Source organism: Nuphar pumila, chromosome 6 (genome assembly GCF_984573655.1).
Source record: "Nuphar pumila chromosome 6, dmNupPumi1.hap1.1, whole genome shotgun sequence".
Lineage (NCBI taxonomy): Eukaryota > Viridiplantae > Streptophyta > Magnoliopsida > Nymphaeales > Nymphaeaceae > Nuphar > Nuphar pumila.
Window position 1 is genome coordinate 105,140,847 of NC_143254.1, and position 23,665 is coordinate 105,164,511.

Genomic DNA, 23,665 nt, shown 5'->3' on the forward strand with positions numbered 1-23,665 from the left:
TACAGTCAGAATTTATAATTAAAATGAAAAAAGCTGAAAAACCCATTTAACATGCTCATTTAGCATATATATATATATATATATATATATATATATATATATATATATATATATGTATATATATATATCAAACAAAAAAGAGTATCATTGGATGCTGCATTGAACGGGCGTTAGCAGCAGTCACGACTGCCACTAAAGATTATTTTTGTCTTTGTAGATCACGCAGGCATCTGATTTGCATTGGATGAGAACGGTGTTAATTACCAACGGGGGCTCCGTGTGGATGGTAGGAGCTGTCAGTGCGTATCTCTGTAGTGAGATGTTGCAGGTTCAAAAGCCTAGTGGTACGATTGAATAATAACTGGTGGGGGTCTGCCTAACCCCAGCTTGCCTTTCAAAAAATAAGGTGTTCATTGTTACACTCTTCTCTATATATGTAGATCCTAATTTGAGTGTAGACTTGGAATGGACTACGATATTCCATTACATATTTTTGTAAATCAAACCCTACAAATGTAATTTTTTGTAGTTCATTTAGGGAACTTTTCTTCCTTTTTTTTTATAGGCAAGCTGGGGCTAACCCTATGGGATTCAAAACCAACAGCTACTCGGTTATGATAGTGCAAACCTCACTGTCCGGCTGTCCCATTCAACCTCTATTAGATGAACTTTTACGGGGTTTTAGAAGAATCTGAAATCAATGCTCCATATTGCATGAAAACTTTGTAATGAAAGTGACAATTTGATATAAAGCTAGTTTTTTTTGTGTGGATAATCCAAGGAAAAAAAAAACTCCAAACACCAAACCGCACATTGAGTGACCTCCAGTTGGGAAAACCCTTGAAAGTCCCTCCTGCCCACTGAAGAGAACACCCAGCTTCGACCTTGCAGCAAGGGACAACACCCATGGGTTTTGAGCTTGTAACGTCCGGTCAACTTGGTGACATTCACAAGTCGCCCCTACCAGATAAGCAAAATATATAGCTTGTCTTACAATATATATAAATGATAATAAATACATTTATAGCCTCATATTAATCAAATAACGCTTGCAGGTATGATTTTTGGAAGTTCATATTGTCACTCAAATTAGGAAGGACAGACGGATTACTCTCTCTCTCTCTCTCTCTCTCTCTCTCTCTCTCTCTTATATAATGAATTTAACTTTAAAACTGTATAGGATTTGGTGACTGAATGAGGTCCATCAAATCGGGCTGCAGTACGGCAGAAGTCCAACCTGACATCATCTCCTCAAGCCTCAGAATCCAGTGCTTGGCAAGACGCCAACAATAATGCTTATTTTCCATAGAGATGAAATCGTCTATCGGTTGCCCATTAGACAACCATACAGACGAAACCATCCAATTGGTTGGCATTCTGACAGGGGGACCACTAAGACAAGAATCAAACTCCAGAAAGAAATCAAACTTTCAATTTAGACTACACAAAACTATAGAACACCAAACCCTTCATTGGATGATCATGGCTCCTAATACCCCAAGGTTGGTAGTGCCCATAGACCCTAAGAAGAAGCCATGGGAACAGAAATTGCCACTCCATAACCGCTGGCACCCGATCATACCCCCTGTCGCAGATGTCATAACAGGAGAACTGTTCAGGGTTGAGATGGTGGACTGGACTGGAGGCAGCATTGGAGATAATGAATCTGCAATGGATGTCAAATTCATCGATCTGTCCACAGTAAGTATGCATAAACATTTCAATAGTTTCCTAAACGTAAGAGTTGCCAACAGCAAGAATTTACGACTATAAAAAAACAAGAATTTGCTAATACATCTCTTGGCTTGCCACTTACCGAAACTATCTTTCCAATTGGAAGATACACAAAGAACTACACTAGCTATTTCCACTATCCCTTCAGCATAGATTCCACAGGAACAGTTGGGTAGAGCATCTAGAACACTTTTTTAGACCATGACATGCTAAAACACAATCTATGCTCCTCTGAAGAGATGAATTTCCAGTTCACCAGGATGTCACACTCCCAGTGAATACCTAGATGATAAAAGTATACGCCACTTCTAGGAAGATAGAACTCAGAATCACACCACAGTTTTCAATTCCTGCTGCCCTCTAGAGGCTCAACATCACCAATGGGCAATCCGAGTAAAAGTTAGTGATTATGTGAAATAAATAGAAAGAGTATGCTGATGTTTCAGAATAAGCAGTCACATGATTATGCAAAGAGAAAATTATCAAGCAAATTACCAGCTAGACTGGACTTGCTTCCGGAGTAGAACAAAGTCAGCCACTGGATCAGTTGATGTACAATATAATGAAAAACATGAACACCAAAAGAACTACACATTGCAGAAATTATTTCTCCAAATAATATAATTAAAATCTCAAATATCTCTTGGTGCTACACATTTCACATTTGAGATAAACTACTGCAACCTCCATTTCTGAAAATAATTTCCCAAATGCAGCAACAGTACAGAAAATGAAATAGGTTCACGCTAGAAGCAAATAAAACTCACAATCTGGTCACAGTTCAACCTTGTTGAAGATATTTTGAAAAAACAAAAGGACAAGAAACCAACAGCAGCAATACAAAAACAAAAACTGAAAAAGCAAATTTTATGCAAACAACATGATATAGAAGCGACTGACCTCATGCCCTCAGAGGTCTTTGTGTTGGTTAATGCAATTGTAAGGATGCATACTTTGACATTATAACAGTATCAATTTACCAATCACATAGATACTAGATTTACCAAATGATGAATAAATTGACTTTCTTCTAATATGTTATGTACCTCCAAGCAATAGTCTTGGTATAGGTTTGGCCGCCTTGTGCAGGTTTGACTCCTTATCAACATCAATGAACAATTAATTGGCCCCTCTCAGAAATCCTTGCTCAATCACTGGGAGGGAATGAATTGATCGATATGCACGTTTCACTTGAGGTGGTAAACTACAAATTCTTAAGCTCAATCCATATTGCAGATTATACACGACTTTTGGTGGTGATTACAAGTTCTAAACTCCCACGAATATTTGAATACATCATGTGTACTGACCTCCTACTCTATAATAGAACCAACACAAGATCATAGCACAGATCTGGTGTCTAAACTCATGCAAGTCCCATATCTTCCCAGTCAACATTAAGAATATGAACCTAAGATTTTTTTTTAAGTATGTAATCATATTTCCTGCTGTTGAGGTTCTATTTTCTTTCACATTACACCAGGTGCATTATCTTAGTGGTCCATGTAGAGTTCTTGATGTGGACGGAGTACCTGCCAAGCCTGGAGACCTTGTTGTTGAAATCTGCAACTTGGGCCCTTTGCCTGGAGATGAATGGGGTTACACAGCCACATTTGATAGAGAAAATGGTGGAGGGTTCCTAACTGATCATTTCCACTGTGCGACCAAAGCTATTTGGTATTTTGAAGGAATTTATGCATACTCACGTCATATACCAGGTAAAATGAAGTAACAATCATTTTCTTCAGAAAATATATCAAATAGGTCAGTTTTGTTCTCTTCTGAAAACCATAGTTAAGCTACTTATAACCAAAAAAGGGGTAGGATTGATTGCTACATATTGAAATAACTTGTTCACACCTATGAGACTAATGATTCATATTGTGATAATATTTGCACACCAGGTGTTCGCTTTCCAGGTTTAACTCACCCTGGAATAATTGGAACAGCACCATCAAAGGAACTTCTTGACATATGGAATGAAAGGGAAAAGGAACTACAGGAAAACGGCTTGAATTCTTTGAAGTTATGTGATGTGTTTCACACACGACCTCTTGCTAATTTACCAACAGCCAAAGGTTGCCTACTAGGAATAGTAAGATTCCATCCATCATGTCAAAGCATTACCAGTTTTGCATGAAAACACTATAAATAAATAAATCTCTTATTTTTTACTATAAGACTGTAAAATTAGTTTAATATATAGTCACAGATATCGGCAATATTTTCAAAATATCACAATATTATTGCTGTAAAATCAAAAAATGATTTTACAGGAAAAATCTCGTGATATTTTGAAAATATTGGGAATTCCAATTTATTGCGATAATATTGGGAAAATCTCTAGAATTTATATTTATGTTTTATGGTCATGTTTCAATGCTTCTTTGGTTAACATATAACTTTTGTTATTTATATTTATATTCACGTTTTATTGCTTCTTTGCTTAACATGTATTTTTTTCTTTTTTTCCAACTTTTTTTAAAAAAAAATTTAGCTTCCAAGATTCTCCGGAGATGTTTCTGATATTTATCGAAAAATGATAATATCCTGAGATTTTTTCTCGCTGAAATATAGCTGAGACCGATATTTGTGGCTATGATCATATACATATAAAGAAAATATCTGTTTTGAAAATATCTAAGCAAAAATAGTTATTGATTGATCTTATAATAGCTAATAAGCAGTAAATAATAGCTGAAGTTTAGCATAACAAACTTATGAATTAGACAAGAGTACATAATATCACACATGGTCATATAATAAAAAATAAGGTCTTGAACATTATCGCCTTATTTTGTTAGATGAATAAAGTAGAGCACCTTTGAGTTTAATAATGATACAAAAAACATTTACATTTTAAGAAACTCTAGAAGATATATTTCCATTTAAGATTTATTCCTCGGTATAATTAAAATATGTCAACTATGGTATTGTTATTATAGCAATTACAACTCATTGATTATATAAATAATAATATACTGTTTTCTAAAAAAAGATCAGTTTTCATTTTGAAAATCTGATGTCAATGGAAGGATACTTTCCATGATAATGGAACCAAGTTTCCAAAGCACTTGGTTCAATTTCCAAAGCAGCTTCGGGGAAGTGGAGCTTCCCAAGATAGGCAAAAGATTCCAGTAACCATGGTGTATACACATATAACCACTTGTACCATGCCAGTCACTCCTATGTTATGCATAAACTCGTGTCATTTTTTATGTGACAACAGACTGACGGTGTGCTGCATGATTTAAAGAATCTACATAACATACACTGGATGGAAAACTAGCATAAAGATCCATGTATGGATGGTCATTTGAATAACTTAGACAAAGAAATCACGCATGAAATTTCCATCATCCCCAGAGAGTGCTCCTCATGTTCTTATCGTTCACGACACTATCCCTACCGTGTAACAGTATTAAGCTTGCATGATTAACCAGTTCACATGCAATATCGCAGCACTGTTTGTTACCATGTTCGCTATTAAAATGTATGCTATATTGATATTATATACATATATATCAAAATATATATATTTGTATATAGTTGTATATTTTCATAACCCTCTGGGGCATTTTTGTCTTTTTATCATATGTACTTAACATAGTCCACTAGGAACTTTTCTTTCTTTTTATTTTTTACTTTTTCCTTTTACCTTTTTTACTGTTTTGACCATGGACAAAACTGTCCATATTATAAGACTGTTGGGATCCTTCCCATCAGTCACAAATGTGACCGTTGGGGAGCTCCCAACAGCTCTGTTGAGCTCCCATTTGTTGTATAAATAAGGGACCTTCTCCCCTCTTATTTGCATTGTTTTTTAGAGCATTTTATCAATAAAATACATTATTTATTTTATGTTCTCTTGTGATCACTTGTATTATTGTGCCTAGGCATCCTGTGACTATGTATTTTGCCCATTATTGGCCTTGTGACTTTATGTATCTTGCCCATTAGTAGCTTGTTATTGCGTGTTAAGAGATATCACTTGTGATCCCTCATTTCATTACATGATATCAAAGCCCAATGAGTTCTCTTGATCTTGGAGGTCTTGCTTTTGGAGGAGTGAAGATCGTGACTAAGGTGTGTTATCTTCTCTTCCTCTTTACCTCTTTTTTTTCCGTCATGGAGTATGAACTGAAGCTCAACTTCAAACTAAATGGAAGAAACTACTTGATGTGGGCTTTGGCCATGAAAAATCATCTTCGAGGAAAGAAGCTTTAGGGCTTTGTAATGAGTACTACTCTTTAACCATCATTAAAGCTTACCAAAGTTGAAGGAGGTGTTGAGAAAGCTACTGTAGAAGATGATCGTGATAAAACTATCAAAGAACATCAAATAAAGGTAGAGAATTGGGAAAGAAACCATGCAAAAATTTTGGCATGATTTATGAACAATGTTGACATAAAAATATGTGTCAACATCACCAAATTTAGAAAAGCCAATGAAGCTTGGTTCTTTCTTAAGGGTATGTATACTCAAAAGGATCTTGCTAGATAATATTTTTGTCAAGACAAGATTAGATCTATTAAGCAAGATGACATGTATGTTCAAGATTATTTTAGTATTTTGTCTCCTCTTTAAGACGAATTAACACTGAATCCCAAAGATGTTGAGATTAGAAGAGAGCAAATTGAAAAGAAACACTTTTTTCAATTCCTTCGTGATCTAAAACTGGAATTTGAACAAGGTCTTCTCTTCTTCATAGAACTAAGGATATACCTCTTGAATATGCTCTTGTCAAGGAGTGTCAAGAGAAAACTTGCCTTGGCATGACAAATAAGAATGATGATATCTTAGCCATTACTAGGCCGTGTTCTAATGCAAGGGCCTATAAGTCCCCTCACTTTGTAAAACAAAATAACTATAATGGAGGGTCCAACTATAATAGTGGGTATAGGAAGGATGCTATTTGGCACTATTGTAATGAACCGAGACACATTAGACCGGTATGTCCAAAGCTTAAAGGCAAAGTCGCTCCTGGTGGAGAATTCACACGCAAAAAAGATGAGTCAAGCAAAAATGGTAGAGATATCAAAGACACACTTAGCCAAATATCGAAAGCACTTCAACTTCTCAAATCTTCTCCTATGTCGAGTTTCGTCATTGCATCTTCTTCATCTCCTCGAGGTATGTGGATTCTTGACTCTGGTGTTTCCTTTCATATGATCCCTCATGAGAATTCCCTCTCTGAAGTTCACACTAATTCCACTTCATCTTACGTTTCAACGGCCGATGAAACTTCCTTAAAAATAATTAGTATTAGAATTCTTAACTCAAAAAATTCTCAAAAATTTCTTGTTCCAAAAATAAGAGTTGTTCCAAAGTTAAATTTAAATATTTTTTTGTCTCTCAAATTTTTTATTATGGTTGCAAAATTTCTCTCATTTAAAGAGTGCATAGGATCTCCAGCCCGAAAAGCTGATTTGGCAAAGCCATATGAGAGGCGATCTTTACTTTGTGAATTTTTTGTCCCTTCCACCCAAGTCATTTTGTAATTATGTACAAGAAAAAAGTATTGACACTTGGCATAAGAGACTTGGTATTCTAGTTTTCTGAAGATGTATCTCTTTCCTTTCTTTAAAAATACTTGTAATGAAAAAGATATATCTTTTAAAGATTGCATTTTTTGGAAAAATGAAAGTTATTATCTTTTCTCATAGAAATTTTATTTCTACTTGACCTTTTGAATTAGTGCATTCAGATGTACAGGGCCCTTTATTGGTCATATCAAAAGGAGGTTACTCCTATTATGTTACTTTCGTTGATGATTTTACTGGATATACATGGATTTATTTTTTAAATCTTAAATCTAATGTGTTCTCTTTATTTAAGGAATTTCATTCAATGGTTAAAAATCAATTTTTTAGCAACATATCCATTCTTAGAAGAGATTTGGGAGGTGAGTACATGTCATGATTTTCAAAGCTACTTGAAACAAAATAGAATTTGTCATCAAAGATCTTGTCTAGAACTTCGCAACAAAATAGGTTAGCGAAAAGAAAGCATAGATATATAATAGAAACCACTAGGACTCTTTTGATTTCAAGGGACATTCTAAAAAAAATTTGGGACGAAGTCATTTTAACCTCAACCTACTTAATAAATAGAACTCATTCGTCTTCATTACAAAATGTCTCTCCATTTGAACAACTTTTTAAAATGACTCTCGATTTTAAAAGACTAAGAATCTTTGGTTGTAAATGTTATGTGCTTACCTATAAAAATGATAAACTATCTTCCAAAGCCATTTAATGTGTTTTCTTGGGCTATGATGAAAATAAAAAAAGGTATCAATGTTTTGATCCAATAAATAACAAGCTCTATGTTTCAAAAGATGTTACCTTTCTTGAAAATGAAAATGGGTTTAATAGCAAAGAACCTAAAGAAGAAATTAATTTCCATTTGATCTATTGCCAAGACATGAGTCTAACTCTATTTAAGTGTTTGATTCTTGGACAATGACTCTAGTATTGATCATCCGATTGTTGATGAAGTTAGTCATCAACATGAAAGTTTGAATGAAAATGCATCAAGTGATATACATGTATAGGGAAAGGTAATCACCCATGTACCCTTGACAAGTTCTCTCAAAACATATTATTAGGGAAATCCCAACTTAGGAGAACAAGTCAAATTTCTAGTACTTCAAATAGATTTGTCATATGACTCATTCTTTCCAAACTTTAGAGCATGTTTAATAACTCTTCACTCTTATTATGAGCCATATCATTATAATGGTGTCAAACAATACCCTCATTGAAATGAAGCAATGAAAATAGAACTTAATGTTCTTAGGAAAGCCAACACTGTTAAATTATGTAATCAACCATGTAATCTAATATATATATATATATATATATATATTGATATATATTGATATATATAAGGTAATACATATACATATATTAATATATATGTATATGTATCTACTTATTATATATATCAAATATATATTTTCGTATTGTAGGGGTAGTTTAGTCTTTTTACACATTCTTTTTGGAATATGTTTTGTAATTATTGTTTTTCTTTTTCTTTTTAATTTATTCTTTTATTTTATTTTGTAAAAGGTAAGATGTACCTTGGAGGGGCCCACTATCTAGTCGTTGGGCCCCTTCCAATGGTCACATTTGTGACCGTTGGAGGGGCTCCAACGACTAGAAGTGGAGCCCCTCCAAGGCCTCCACCTCATCTATTTAAAGGGGCTCTCCCCTTATGTATTCTCAAGGCTTTGGGATTATTTCCCAAGCTTATTTTCTTAATGCTTATGATTCTTGTGTATGCATTTGCGCATTTGTGAGTTTGTATTGTGCTTTTGTGCACAAGTGTCTCAAGAGTTCTTGTTGTGCTTATGTGCACGTATTTATTTCCAAGAATATTGTAATCTTGATCCTCGTATCTTGTTGGAGATACTTTTACAAACACATGGTAAATAGTTGATCCTCTTTTAGGCAAGAAACCTATAGGATGTAGATAGGTGTTTAAAGTCAAAACCAAAAGTGACGGATCATTAGAAAGATATAAAGCAAAATTAGTCGCTAAAGGGTATGCCCAAGAATATAGAATAGATTATGAAGAAACCATTGCTCTTGTCACAAGAATGACTAGCATTCAAACTCTCATTATCATTGCCTTTATTAAAAAATGACCCATTTTTCAATTAGATGTTAAAAATGTCTTTTTAAATGGAGAACTTAGTGACTAAGTTTACATGGACCCCCCCTCCAGTGATTAATTTAAATGAAAAAATTTTAAAACTCAAAAGGCCTTTTTATGGTCTTAAACAAGCTCTTAAGGCTTGGTATGATAAATTTAGTAATGTTTTGATTAATTTAAGATTTATATCTTGTTATACCGGCACTACTCTCGTGAAGAAAATAGAGACTACCATTGTGATTCTTCTATATGTTGATATGATCATCACATGAAATGACAAAGGAGTTATTAAAATTAAATCATTTTTAAAGAAAATTTTGATATGTCTGACTTGGGGTTTTTGAGATATTTTTAGGGATTGAGGTTGCCTACTCTCCTAGAGGATATATTCTCTCCTAGATGAAATTTGTTGTTGACATATGTGCTAGGTCAGATGAAAAGAAGGTGGAGACCCCAAAAGTTATAAATGCAAAATAAAGAATTAAAGATGGCGTATTGCTTGAAGATCCTACTCCATACCGTCAATTGATTGGACCTCTCACCTACCTCTCTATCACCCGACTTGATATCACTCATGGCGTTCATGCCGCAAGTCAATTTCAGCATGCCCCTACCACAGTTCACATGGTTGCGGTTATAAAAATTGTGCAATACATTAAAAACATTATCTCAAAAGGGATTTTCTTATTCTCTCTCCCATCTTTAGATTTAACTGCCTATACTGATGTTGATTGGGGTGGTAACCCAAATGATAGAATCTCAACTATTGTTTTTTGTATTTTTTTAGTTTTTATATTTTTTTAGTTTTTATATTTTTTTAGGAGATTCGTTGATCTCTTAGAGGTATAAGAAACAACATAAGGTCTCACTATCCTCAATTGAGGCAGATGAACGAGCAATGACAATGACAACAATGAAACTTATTTGGCTCAGGTCTCTTCTCCAAGACATGGGAGTTTTTATCTCTAAATCCTCGAAGATGTGTTGTGACAACAAAATTGCAATCTACATAGCAAGCAATCACACCTTCCATGAAAGAACCAAACACATTGAGATAGACTGCCACTATGTTCGTGATGAATATTTAAAAGAAATTATTGAGTTGCCGTATGTCACATCGGAGTACCAACTTGTGGATTTCTTCATCAAAGCCCTTCTCTCCTTTTATTTTTATACTTAAACTTTTGGTGATCTCGCCGTAAGTTTGAGGGGGGTGCTAAAATGTATGCTATTATATATATATAGTTGTATATTGTCATAACCCTCGGGGGAATTTTTGTCTTTTTATCATATGTACTTAGCACAGTCCACTAGGGACTTTTCTTTCTTTTTATTTTTTACTTTTTTCCTTTTACCTTTTTGACTATTTTTGTTAAAATGTAAAGTGTAAAGTAACATTTATATATATATATATATATAATATTATATTATATTATATTATTATACCTTTTTGACTATTTTTTGTTAAAATATAAAGTGTAAAGTAACATTTATATATATATATAATATTATATTATATTATAATATTTATATTTATATTTATATTTATATTTATATTTATATTTATATTTTTTATTTTCTTTTATTTTTTCTCTTTCTTTTCATATCTAGTTCGCGTTGAACTAGCTATGGAACTTAGTCAAGTTCTAGTTAGAACTTGACTAAGAGTCTAGTTATTGGACTCTAGTCCAACGGCTACATTAAGAGCTGTTGGACTAGAGTCCAACGACTGTTTTGGAGAGCTCAAAGTGAGCTCTCCCAACCCCATTCTCTTTGTATAAATAGGGGTGAACCCCTTCATTGTAATGCACTTTAAATGCCTCTTAAGCATTTTTATTATCAATAAATATTTATTTATTTATTGTTGTGTTCTTCCTTTTATACCCTTTTATGGGTTTGATTGAAGTATCTTTATGGACATTCTTCTGGTGGATTCAAGTGTATTTCTGAAAGACCACCATTTCATTATATGGTATCGAAGGTCGTGGAGATCTTGAAGAGCTTCCACCTCATTTTTCGTGCCTTCCTTGCAAAGATGTTTCATCACCTTTTTCTTGGCTCAAGAAGATTCATTGAAGAAAGAAGGCTATTGAAGAACCTCGTTTACTACAAAAATTTGTATTGCATCCTCTCTTATTCTCTTTTCTCTTCTTTTTCTCTTTCTCTTCTCTCATCTAATTTTTTTCTCACCCTTATAAAAGATAGATGACAATGATAAGATCACCATCATACCCATGAAGCTAAACGATACTAATTATGTAATGTGGGCTTCAATTATGAAGCATCACATTTGGAGAAAAGGGCAATGGGGTATAGTGGATGGTTCTGATTCGGAACCTAGACTATCTCTTACCAAAGTAGAGGGTGATAAAAAAGTTCCTCTAACAGAAGAGGAGAAGAGCAAAACGTTAGCCACTTATGAAAAGAAATGGAAAGAGTGAAGAATAGGGCATACAAAAATTATATCATGGCTAATTAATAGCGTAGACATTAAAAAATGCTCTAGTCTTGCTAAATTCGAACATGCTGACAAGGTTTGAGAATACCTTAAAAATATGTATTTCCTTAAAGATATTGCACATGTGTGCAATTTACAAGACAAAATTCAGACTATAACTCAAAAGGATAAAACCATTCGAGAATATTACAATGAGTTATCCAAACTTTAGGAAGAATTGGCTCTTTTAGAACCAAAACGACACTATCCCGAAGACATTGAGCTTCATCAAAAATAACTCGACATGGAGCATTTTTATCATTTTATAAACGGTTTAAGACCGGAATTTGAGCCAACTAAATCGGTTCTCCTTCATCGAGAAAAAGTTCCCTCTATCGTTGATACTATAGAGGAACTAACTATAGAGGAAAATAAAATTAAAAAGAATACTCCAAAATCAGAAGATGATTCCGTTCTGCTGTGTCTAGACCGGGTAACCATGTACACTCTTACAAGCCACCTCATTTTAATAGAAAAAATAGTGACTTTGACAAGCGAAAAGTCATTTGCCACCATTGTCATGAACCAAGGCATTATAGACCTCAGTGTCCTAAACTTAGAGAGCTAAGGGAAAAAACAGTTGTGACTATTGGATCGAAACCAAAAAATCAAGATGCACTGGTTTCTATGGCTCAATTAATGGAGATTCTTTAACCTCTTATCAAAAGGGCTTCCTTCTAATCTGAAGCCTCAACTGGAGTAGTTGTTTCATCATTTTCTGATCCAGGTAACTTTCCTTGAGTTCTTGACTCTAGTGCTTCTTTTCATATGACCCCAAATGACAATAGTCTATCTGAATGTTTCAAAAATAAGTCAAGTGTGTCAAAAGTTTTTACAGCTGTTTGAACCTCTCTTGAAATAGAAGGAATAGGAAATTTTGAAAAAATTCATAAAACTAAGAATTTTTTTATTCCAAAAGTGAGATATATTCCTAAACTAAATTTAAATCTTTTAGTTGTTTCTCAAATATCTGATTATAGATGTAATATCTCATTTTCTTATGGTTTTTTGGTACAATATCGCTAGTCAGGAAAGCCGATTGGGGAAGGCTATAGAGGAGGGCTCTATTACATGAATTTTTTGGAATTGCCTAAGAATGCTTTATGTTATAACATTAAGAAAATAGAGTTGGATTTGTAGCATAAAAGACTTGGTCATCCTCATATGGCCAAAATTCAACATTTTCCTGATCTTGAAAATTTTTATAATTCTGAAAATTTTACTTGTAAAGATTGTATTCTTGGCAAAATGAAAAGATTGTCATTTTGTGAGAGAACCTTTGTGTCTTCCAGAACACTTGAATTAGTACATTCGGATGTTTTGGGTCCTGCACCAATTATTTCGAAAGGTGGATTTGCATATTATGTCATTTTCGTTGATGATTTTTCTAGACATACTTGGATTTACTTTCTCAAACATAAATCAGAAGTTGTTTCATACTTTCAAACATTTCATAACATGGTTAAAAACAAATTTCAAAATGATATATCCATTTTTCACACAGATTCAGGGGGAGAATTTGTCTCAAGAATTCAAAAACTATCTAAATTTACATGGCATTACGCATCAAAGGTCTTGTCCATTCATACCACAGCAAAATAGACTGGCCGAACGTAAACATCGTGATATCATGGAAACAATTAGGACTTTATTAATAGCTAATCATGTTCCAAAGGAGTTGTGGGCAGAAGCGGACCTAACTGCTACCTATCTCATTAATCGAATGCCATCTTCTTCTTTGAAAAATATAACTTCAATTGAAAAACTAGTGCATCTTTCTTCGAATTACTCTAAATTGAGAGTGTTTGGATGCAAGTGCTTTATTTTCACTAACAAAAATAACAAATTCTCCTCCCGTGCGATTCCCTGTGCCTTTTTAGGATATGCTGATAATAAAAAAGACTATAGATGCTTTGATTTTCAAAATGAAAAACTACATGTATCAAGAAATGTATTGTTTCTTGAAAAGAAAAGCTTCTTTGATTTTGAAAAACCTAAGGAAGTCACTAAATATTCCTTCCTAATAGATTTGACCTCAAAACCTGCTAAATATGATATTGAATGTGACTTTGACAATGATCAAAGTACTATTGATCTCAAATACAATGGCAACAATGAAGAACAAGACTATAGGGATGTTAGTTTACAATATTCTAGACGAAGAGAGTCAAATCTTCCATGTGTACTAGAAAAATATTCTGAAGTATCCACCAGAAGGTCATCTCAAGTTTCGAGGCCTCCTGAAAAATTTGTGTCATACGAATCCTTTTCACCAACATATAAGGCAGTCATTGCATTAATACACTCATACGAGGAACCATCATCGTACTTTCAAGCCAAAAAATGTGTGAAATGGGTAGAAGCCATGAAAACTGAGTTAGATGCACTTGAAAAGGGTTCTACTTGGACTATTCAAGATCTTCCTCTAGGTAAGAAACCTATAGGTTGTCGATGGGTCTATAAAGTTAAAACCAAGAGTGATGGAACTCTTAAAAGATATAAAACCTAATTGGTGGCCAAAGGCTATGCCCAAGAATATGACATCGATTATGAAGAAACATTTGCACCAGTTGCTCATATGACCACTGTTAGAACCTTAATTGCCTTGACTTCCATTAGAAAATGGTTCATATTTCAGATGGATGTCAAAAATGCATTTCTAAATGGTATGTTAGTTGAAGAAGTGTACATGGAAGCCCCATCTGGAATTAGTAATCCCAAGGGTAAAGTTCTTTGTTTAGAAAAGGCTCTTTATGGTCTTAAACAAGACCCAAAAGCTTGGTATGACATGTTTAGTCAGGTTATGCTTAACATTGGTTTTCAATCATGTTTGACTGTCACTGCTTTATTTATTAAGAATTCAGATGCAAGAATTATAGTGCTTCTTCTCTATGTGGATGACATGATCATCACCGGAAGCGATAAACAGGGAGTTGAAAATATCAAAAAACTTCTTAAAACTCATTTTGAAATGACTAATTTAGGTTTATTAAGATATTTTTTGGGAATTGAAGTTGCTTATTCCCCTCGTGGGTATTTAATGTCCCAATCTAAGTTTGCTTTTGATATTGTTTTAAGGGCTGAAATTACTAAATGATAAGAAAGTGGACACTCCAAAAGTTGTTAACGTTAAGATGAAAAATGATGATGGAAAATCGCTGGAGGACCCTACTCCTTACAGACAGCTTATCGAAGCACTTTCTTATATTTCCATTACAAAACCAGACATAGCACATGTTGTACACACAACCAGCCAGTTCTAACATGCTCCCACCATAGTTCACATGGGAGTTGTTGAAAGAATATAGCAATCCCTAACAAGGATTTTTTCTTCAACACTCACAAAGAGGATTTACGAAACAAAGGCATTCACACAAAAGAGCTCACACTCATACACAATACCCAAAAAAGGGTATACATAAAATGAAGAACAAGATTTCATAAACTTGGGAGAGAACTCCCACAAGAACAAAGAACAAAAGAATGCCTTTACAAGGGGAAACAACCCCATATTTATAGAAGGGGAGAGGAGCCTCAAGGGAGTCATTGGACTCCCAACGGCTCTATTAGAGTTGTTGGGAGCCCAACAGCTCCCTTGGAGCTGCACCTTTTTGACTTGGTCAAAAAGGCCTTTTTGACTAGTCAAAAAGGTGAAGCCTAAAGGTGTCCTAAAATTGGGTTTTAAGTAAGTTCTAGTTGGGTTTAAACTAGAACTAAACTAACTAAAAGAAAGAAAAATATTACAAGAGATTACATGAGTTGTCTATGAGATTACATATGAGATATGAGTTGTCTATGAGATTACATATTTTAACACCCCCCCTTAAACTTACGGTTGGATAACCGAAAGTTTGCCTAAGAGAAAGTGAAATCTAGGAGCAACAAGAGGCTTGGTGAAGAAATTGGTCAGCTGATATTCTGAAGCAACATATGGAAGATTGATGGTGCCGCGCAAGAATTCCTCCCGAACATAATGACAATCCATTTCTGTATGCTTGGTACGTTCGTGGAACGTCTGATTGCTTGCAATGTAGATAGAGATCTTGTTGTCATAACACATGTCGGATGCTTCTGAACTTTCAACTCCCATATCGAAAAGCAGTCGTCGAAGCCAGACTACTTCCATAGTTGTAGTAACCATTGCTCTGTATTCAGCCTCTATTGATGAAAGGGATATTTTTTTTTGCTTCTTATATCTCCATGAGATCAACGATTCCCCCAAGAAGACACAAAAACCTGTCGTTGAATGATGATCATTCGGATCACCTCCCCAATTTGCATAAGTATAAGCAAGAAGCTTGAGATTAGAAGAAGCAGACAAAAATAGACCCCGAGATATAGAATTTTTAATGTATCTGATAATTCGCAAAATTGCTCATATAGACAGAGGTTGGAGCATGTTGAAATTGACTAGCTGTATGGACAACATGTGCAATGTTAGGTCTTGTAATGGAAATATATGACAAAGCCCCGACGAGTTGTCTATACGGAGTTGGGTTTTCAAGAGGTTCTCCATCATCACTCTTCATCTTGACATTTACAACTTCTGGAGTGTCCACATATCTTTCATCTGAAATGCCTGACCTGACAACAATATCCCAAACAAACTTAGATTGTGTTAGCAAATATCATCTAGAAGAATAAGCAACTTCTATACCAAGAAAGTACTATAAGAAACCCAAATCACTCATTTCAAAGTGAGTTTTGAGAAATTTTTTAATATTGCACACTCCTGTTTGTCACTTCCAGTGATGATCATGTCGTCGCCGTAGAGAAGGAGGATAATGATACCTGCATTAGAATTCTTAACAGACAAATCAGTGTCAGTAAGACAAGATTGAAAACCAAAATCAAGCATCACCTTGCTAAATTTATCATACAAAGCCTTCAGAGCTTGTTTAAGTCCATATAAGGCTTTATTTAGACGAAGAGTTTTTCCTTTAAGAACATCAATTCTTGGTGATGGATCCATGTATACTTCTTCAGTTAAACTACCATTTAGGAACACATTCTTAACATCCATTTGATATATGAACCATTGCTTTATAGAGGCAAGGGCAATTATGATTCTAACTGTGGTCATTCTAGCTACTGGAGCAAAGGTTTTCTCATAATCTATTCTATATTCTTGAGCGTAGCCTTTGGCAACTAATCTAGCCTTAAACCGCTCAAAACTGCCATCGCTTTTAGTCTTTACTTTATAAACCCATCGACAACCAATAGGTTTCTTGTTAGGCTAAGGTTCTTGTATAGTCCAAGTGTTTGCCTTTTCTAAGGCTTCTAATTCCACTTGCATGGCTTTTACCCATTCTGGTTGAGTTTTGGCTATAGCATAACTGGGAGGTTCTTCATAGGAGTGAATTAAGGCTATAAAGGCTTGAAATTTTGACGAAAAAGATTTATGACACAAATTTCTCAAGAATTTTTAAGATCCTAGTAGATTTTCTTATTGACATCTTGGGTTCTGATTCTACAGAGTATCTTTCAAGGGCACATGGTCTTTCTGAGTTTCCTCGTCTAGAATATTGAATGAACTCTTGGTTATCACTAATTGGTTCAATAGAAAAAATATCACTTTGATCATCTTGCTCAACGTTACATTCTTCATTCTTTGAGACTAAATCAAATAGAAAGGAATACTCATCTGTTTCTGCAGATGCTTTGGTTTCAAATGGACTTTCATTTTCTAAGGATACGTTTCTTGAGACATATAATTTGTTATCTCTAAAGTCAAAACATCTATAACCCTTTTGATGACTTGCATATCCTAAGAAGACACAAGGAATAGCTCGAGAGGAAAGCTTATCATTTTTATCTGAGAATACAAAACATTTGCACCCGAATACCCTTAACCTGGAGTAATCAGGAATTTGTTTAAGAAGCTTTTCGGTTGGAGAAATATTGTTTAACGATGAAGAGGGCATCCTCTTGATGAGATAAACAGCAGTTAAGGCTGCTTCAGCCTAGAAAATTTTTGGTACTTGATGTGATATGAGGAGGGTTCTTATTGTCTCAATAATGTGCCTATGCTTTCTTTCAACTAGGCCATTTTGTTGAGGAGTGTAGGGACATGACTTTTGATGTATAACTCCATATTGATTTAAATAATCTTTGAATTCCTTTGATAGGAATTCTCCCCCTGAATCAGTACGAAATACTGGAATGTCCTCTTTAAACTGATTTTTAACCATATTATGAAAGATTTTAAAATGTGAGAAGACTTCGGATTTATGTTTAAGAAAATAAATCCAAGTGTGTCGTGTAAAGTCATCTACAAAGATAACATAATAAACAAAGCCACCTTTTGATATAATTGGTGCAGGACCCCAGACATCAGAATGAATCAACTCAAGTGGTCGTGTAGAAACAAAAGTTCTTTCCGAAAAAGGTAATCTTTTCATTTTTCCAAGAATACAATTTTCACATGTAAAAGTTTCAAAATTATAAAAAAAATTCATGTTCAGAAAGTATTGAATCTTGGATATACAAGGATGTACAAATCTTTTGTGCAAAAGATCCAAATCCAACTTTTGAACATTGCAACAGAGTGTGTTCTTGGGAAAATCCAAAAAATCCATGTAGTACAAGCCTCTTTCTCTATGGCCTTCCCCAATCAGCTTCCCTGACTGGTGATCCTGTACTCGACAATCACGAGAGAAGAAGGAAATATTACACTCATGATCAGTTAACTGAGATACGAATAAAAGGTTTAAATTAAGTTTGGGTATATATCTAATTTTTGGAACACGAAATTTGTTTGAGTTTTCAGAAGAATTTTCAAAACATCCTCGATTCGTGTGTGTATAAGCCCTTTGTTGGCATTATATTTGTTCGCCCTTGTTTCATTTCACCAACAGCTCTATTGAGATCCCCTTTGTTGTGTAAATAGGGACCTTCTCCTCTCTTATTTGCATTGTTCTTTAGAGCATTTTATCAATAAAATACATTATTTATTTTATGTTCTCATGTGCTATTGTGCCTAGGCATCTTGTGACTCTATGTATTTTGCCCATTAGTGGCCTTGTGACTTTATGTATTTTGCCCATTAGTGGCTTGTTATTGCGTGTTTAGAGATATCACTTGTGATCCCTCATTTCATTACAGTCCACATGCAGATCTTGTATGTTATACTATGCTATGTAATACTACTACACTTGCATGATTGGAAAATTCACATGAAACATCTCTAGGCACTGTTTGTTCCAATATCTATGCATGAATCTTTTATGTTATTTAGCATATTATACTGTAGATTTTCACTATACTTGGATATGGTACCATGAAATGGGAGGATCACGATGTCCCCACAAATGTGCAGATCAAAGAAGGAACAGAGAAATGGGAAAAGGTTGCAGCTGATGCTGCAAGGACAATACCAGGGAGGGAGAATGGTGGAAACTGTGACAAAGAATCTCAGTAGGGGTTCAAAAGTATACTTACCAGTATTTGTGGATGGAGCAAACCTTAGCATGGGAGACATGCACTTCTCCCAAGGCGATGGTGAAGTTTCATTTTGTGGGGCAATTGAAATGAGTGGATTCCTAGAGCTAAAGTATTTCATCTCATCTTAAGAATAATCTTGAGTCATGTCATGGATGAAATGGTATTTTACAAAAATATACCTACTCCAATAGTTCAATTGCATTCCTATTCTTGCATTCTGAAAAGATATAGTTACTTTTCCATCATTAACAAATGAGGTACCCACAATGGATACCAATTTGTTTAATCATGGAAAAATAATGTTTCCTTGCCATTTTTGTGGACATGAATTTGATCATTATCATATTTTTCACTCTTCACCTAGCATTTCTACCATCATCATAGACATGTTATCTTTTGGAATGCCTCATTGAAAGCTGCCAAGTTCCATAAAACAAATATCAATGGAAACGGGGGCCTCCTAGTGCCACAAATCTTCATTCTCCTTCCAAATTTCCTCAAGTCCCTTGGTCCCGAGAAGTAAACACAAACAGTTAGCACACATGCTTGTTTTTTTGCAACTTTACAAGTACATTATAAAATTGAAGAAATGTGTCATACTTGATCACAAAAAGCTAGATTTCTTAAGTTTGATCTTGATATCAAAGTATCAAACACAAACTGTGCATGGACAACCCTTTGCAATGGTCTACAATATCATATCTGAACTCATTCCACTGTTCTGTTCACACCTTCTATGCGAAGACTGAATAATAAGATCAGAGAAAGATGGAAAAAATAATTTAATCACACCCACAAGATATGGTTATAGTGGTTCGGTTATACAACCTACGTTCACTTTTCCTATCTGTCTCATACATGCACCAGAGATAGGTTTCCACCATTTAAAAAATGGTGTTCAAGCCATGCTTTTACAATTACTAATTTGATTAGGATTCTTACTAATTGAATCCTCCTTTACTTGGGATACAAGTCTCACAATTTTAGTAAGATCTTCTTCCTTGATTTTAGAAGTCCACTGCTGAAGGTTTCCAAATTCTACATTGTTTCTAAAATCCTTCTGTGATTCCAACTCTTGAGATGAATCTGTACCATATGCTGAACCGGACCCTAGATTGGATAATGCTGAACCTGATCCTCGATTGGATATCTTAACACTGAAACCCAACCAACCCATTTGTACAAGAATCTATAGTTTTCGAAGTCGACAAAGATTAAGGTCATGGTTCATTGGCTTAGAACATAAATATTAGTTTAGATCACAAAAGAAGGAAATTGAACATGAAAGTCTCTAAAGGCCCATGCTTGAAGACACCCTATCTTATGGTATATTATGCAATGTTTTCTCCTCATATTCTATATGACGAACGACAGATGTCAGTGTTTTATATGTTTATAAAAAATGAATTAAATTCCAAAACTCTGCTTCAAGTAATACATCAGGTTTCAATTGTTGAGAAACTGCACGGAAATATTTATCAAAATAGGATTCTATACTTCACTAAGTAGAAACACCACCTCTGAAAACAAAACCTAAATATATTTTACAATTGATAGAGTTTCATATACAGAGAATATCTTCTCAGGACTAAAACCTAAATTTATTCTGACTTTAGTAACATTTTTTTATAGGAATATAATAGTAACATTCAAAAAGACCACAAAAATTTGAATCACATCAATCACATGATTGACTAGAGAAAAATGGTCAAAACAATTTCTTAACTATGCTTTGAATGACTCAATAGAACAAAGAGATGCAATATGAAGCCTTGTATTTTTTAAAATTAAACCTCTTAAAAGTTGTAAATTATATCTAGCAATAACTTTTGCATGCAAGAATGTGTGTGCTTCCAAAACGAACTTTAGTCAATGGGGAGAAACTGCTGCAAGTAGATGAGTAATAAAAAAAACATAAAAATCTGTTGATACAAAAGAAGGATGATGGGTTAGGAGGAATGAGGGGCTGTAAATAAGTTACAGAAATGCCTTATAAGAAATTGCATGTATTTGTTTCCTTAAAGCAATCAGATAACACACACACACACAGATAATCACTAGTTCAGGAAGGATAATGCACAGTGAGTATGAAAACAGATACTATTATGCATATACCATTAAACATCACCTACTTATGTAAATTACTAAATTTACCCTTCACAGATACAATGAGATGAACTTAACAATCCTACCAAAAAAATGCTTTTGATAACCAAATTAGGGGATAACCCAAGAGGATTCAAACTTGAGACCTCTTAATTGAGATGGTGTAACAAGCCTCTTAATTAAGATAGTTTGACTTTCACAATTCAGCCATCAAAATTGGTTAAGAAAAAAACAACCCAGCCATCATATTGGACTCTAGATAACCCTATTTTGTCAATGAAAATATGCCCTTCACCATCTTGAAGACTCACAAATCTCCTTGATAGTTCTTTCGCACTTTTAGACTGCAATATCTCCATTTTTCTTGTAAACAAGATGGTAAACTTTTAACATAAACCATACTGAATTTAGTACAAAATCTTTTTTATCAATGTTCATGTTTAATACTTCTCCATCACTAACCATGATATGATATCTTGAAGGAACCAAATTCAAAAGTTCTCTTGTTGTGCTAAAGCATGTCATATATTCTTTGTTCTTTGTGCTGACAGAAGGAATATGTGCATTGTAGATGTGAAATTATACGGGATGGGATGAGAAAATACCTCACACCAATGGGTCCAACAACTCTTCACGTAAATCCAATCTTTGAAATTGGTCCAGTCGAACCAAGATTCTCAGAATGGCTTGTATTTGAAGGTATAAGTGTGGATGAAAGTGGAAAGCAGCATTATCTTGATGCAACTGTTGCTTATAAGCGAGCAGTTCTCAATGCCGTTGACTACCTCTCCAAATTTGGCTACTCCAAAGAACAGGTTTGCTCTAATTCATCAGGCTCAAAAGCGATAAATGCTGACTGACATGTTCTGTTGAAACAGTTCTTTTTACACAAACTATCATGACATCTTTCATACGCAATACAGTCCAAAACAACAGGTAATTGAAGAAGCAAGATAAAGGGATTATAAAGTGAAGAATGCTACTAATAATTGATTCTATATATAAATCAGACAATGCACGATTTCACAAAAAGGATGACTAATGCAATCATGTATTTCTAGAAGTTCTGAACGGCCATCACAAAACAGAGGCTGATGAGCACCTTAACAGCATAGAAAGAAATGGAGAGGGAAAGAAATGGAATGGATCATGGCTGGGTAGAACAGAAAATAGAAGAGTTCTGACAAGGGGAACCATTTATTTATATTTCATAATCTGGTAGCAAAGCATTGATACTTACAAGAAAGTACAGCAGATAATAAATGTCACAAGTAGGACTTGGTTAAAAAAACGAGCATTCAGAGTCATAAAAGAAACTGAACGTCATTTAACCCAAAAGGCAAGAAACAAAAACCACCCGGCCCTCATTGTATTCATGCTCTAAATTCTCCATGGGTAAAGGAAAAACTACATGCAACTTTGGTAGTTTGGTTTGATTCAAACACACAAAAATCAACATGAGAACCAACAATTGCAAACATCAAAATGAGGATATCAAGCAGAGAACCACATCAAACTCAAAGAAACAAACAAATAGATGACCTAATAGTGATTCAAGATCTATTTTAGATATGAAAAAATTCTGTTTCAGAAATAATTTCATATTTACTGATGTACCTTCGAATGGTGCTAGTGCTACCTTCTCCTCTCTTGCTGCCCATGTGAAGGCAGGCTATCAGGGATAGTGGACACTCCAAATGCCATGGCTACACTTGCGATACCCACTGCTATATTTGACCAGGTACCAATTTCTCCTTCACACACTAGTATTCTCTTTAACAATAATTCTGTTGCAGCTGGCTAGTGATGCTTAAACCACGTACTCTGTGGATTAACTCTATAGGGAAAAAACCTTGAACCCAATGTCTTTGTGGGTTTGGTGCAGGATATATGTCCGAAGAAACAAGAAGTGCCAGTTGGCCCCAAGGTGGTGAAGAAACCAGATGTACTCAAATGCACCTATGATGGAAGCCTTCCTATTACAAGAAACCTGGCCATGGAGTGACATGAAGAAGACTGTATATGCTTTCGGTTGGTTACATTGCTTGGATTGGTCATGCATGATACTTTGTTAGAGATGTGAACGAGTCTAGATATGCAACAGCACTGTTTCAAAAGTGGCAACAAGGTGGATATTTCTTTGGGGGTGCCTACTTACTGGACACCTATGTCACATAGGTGCGGGTACGGGTGTGGATGCGGCGATGCGGCACTTTAAAAAAATTT

At 34.6% G+C, this 23,665-nt stretch overlaps 1 protein-coding gene across 1 annotated transcript; it reads left to right on the forward strand.

Moving 5' to 3' along the window:
- The first annotated feature begins 1,480 nt into the window (after positions 1–1,480).
- On the forward strand, positions 1,481–23,584 carry LOC149835534 (uncharacterized). The gene is given in 8 exon segments (XM_090010564.1): positions 1,481–1,701; positions 3,218–3,452; positions 3,639–3,829; positions 19,209–19,294; positions 19,296–19,442; positions 22,011–22,254; positions 23,073–23,180; positions 23,325–23,584. Coding segments are annotated over 8 exon segments (1,350 nt in total). The 5' UTR covers positions 1,481–1,482; the 3' UTR covers positions 23,445–23,584.
- The last annotated feature ends 81 nt before the right edge of the window (positions 23,585–23,665 follow it).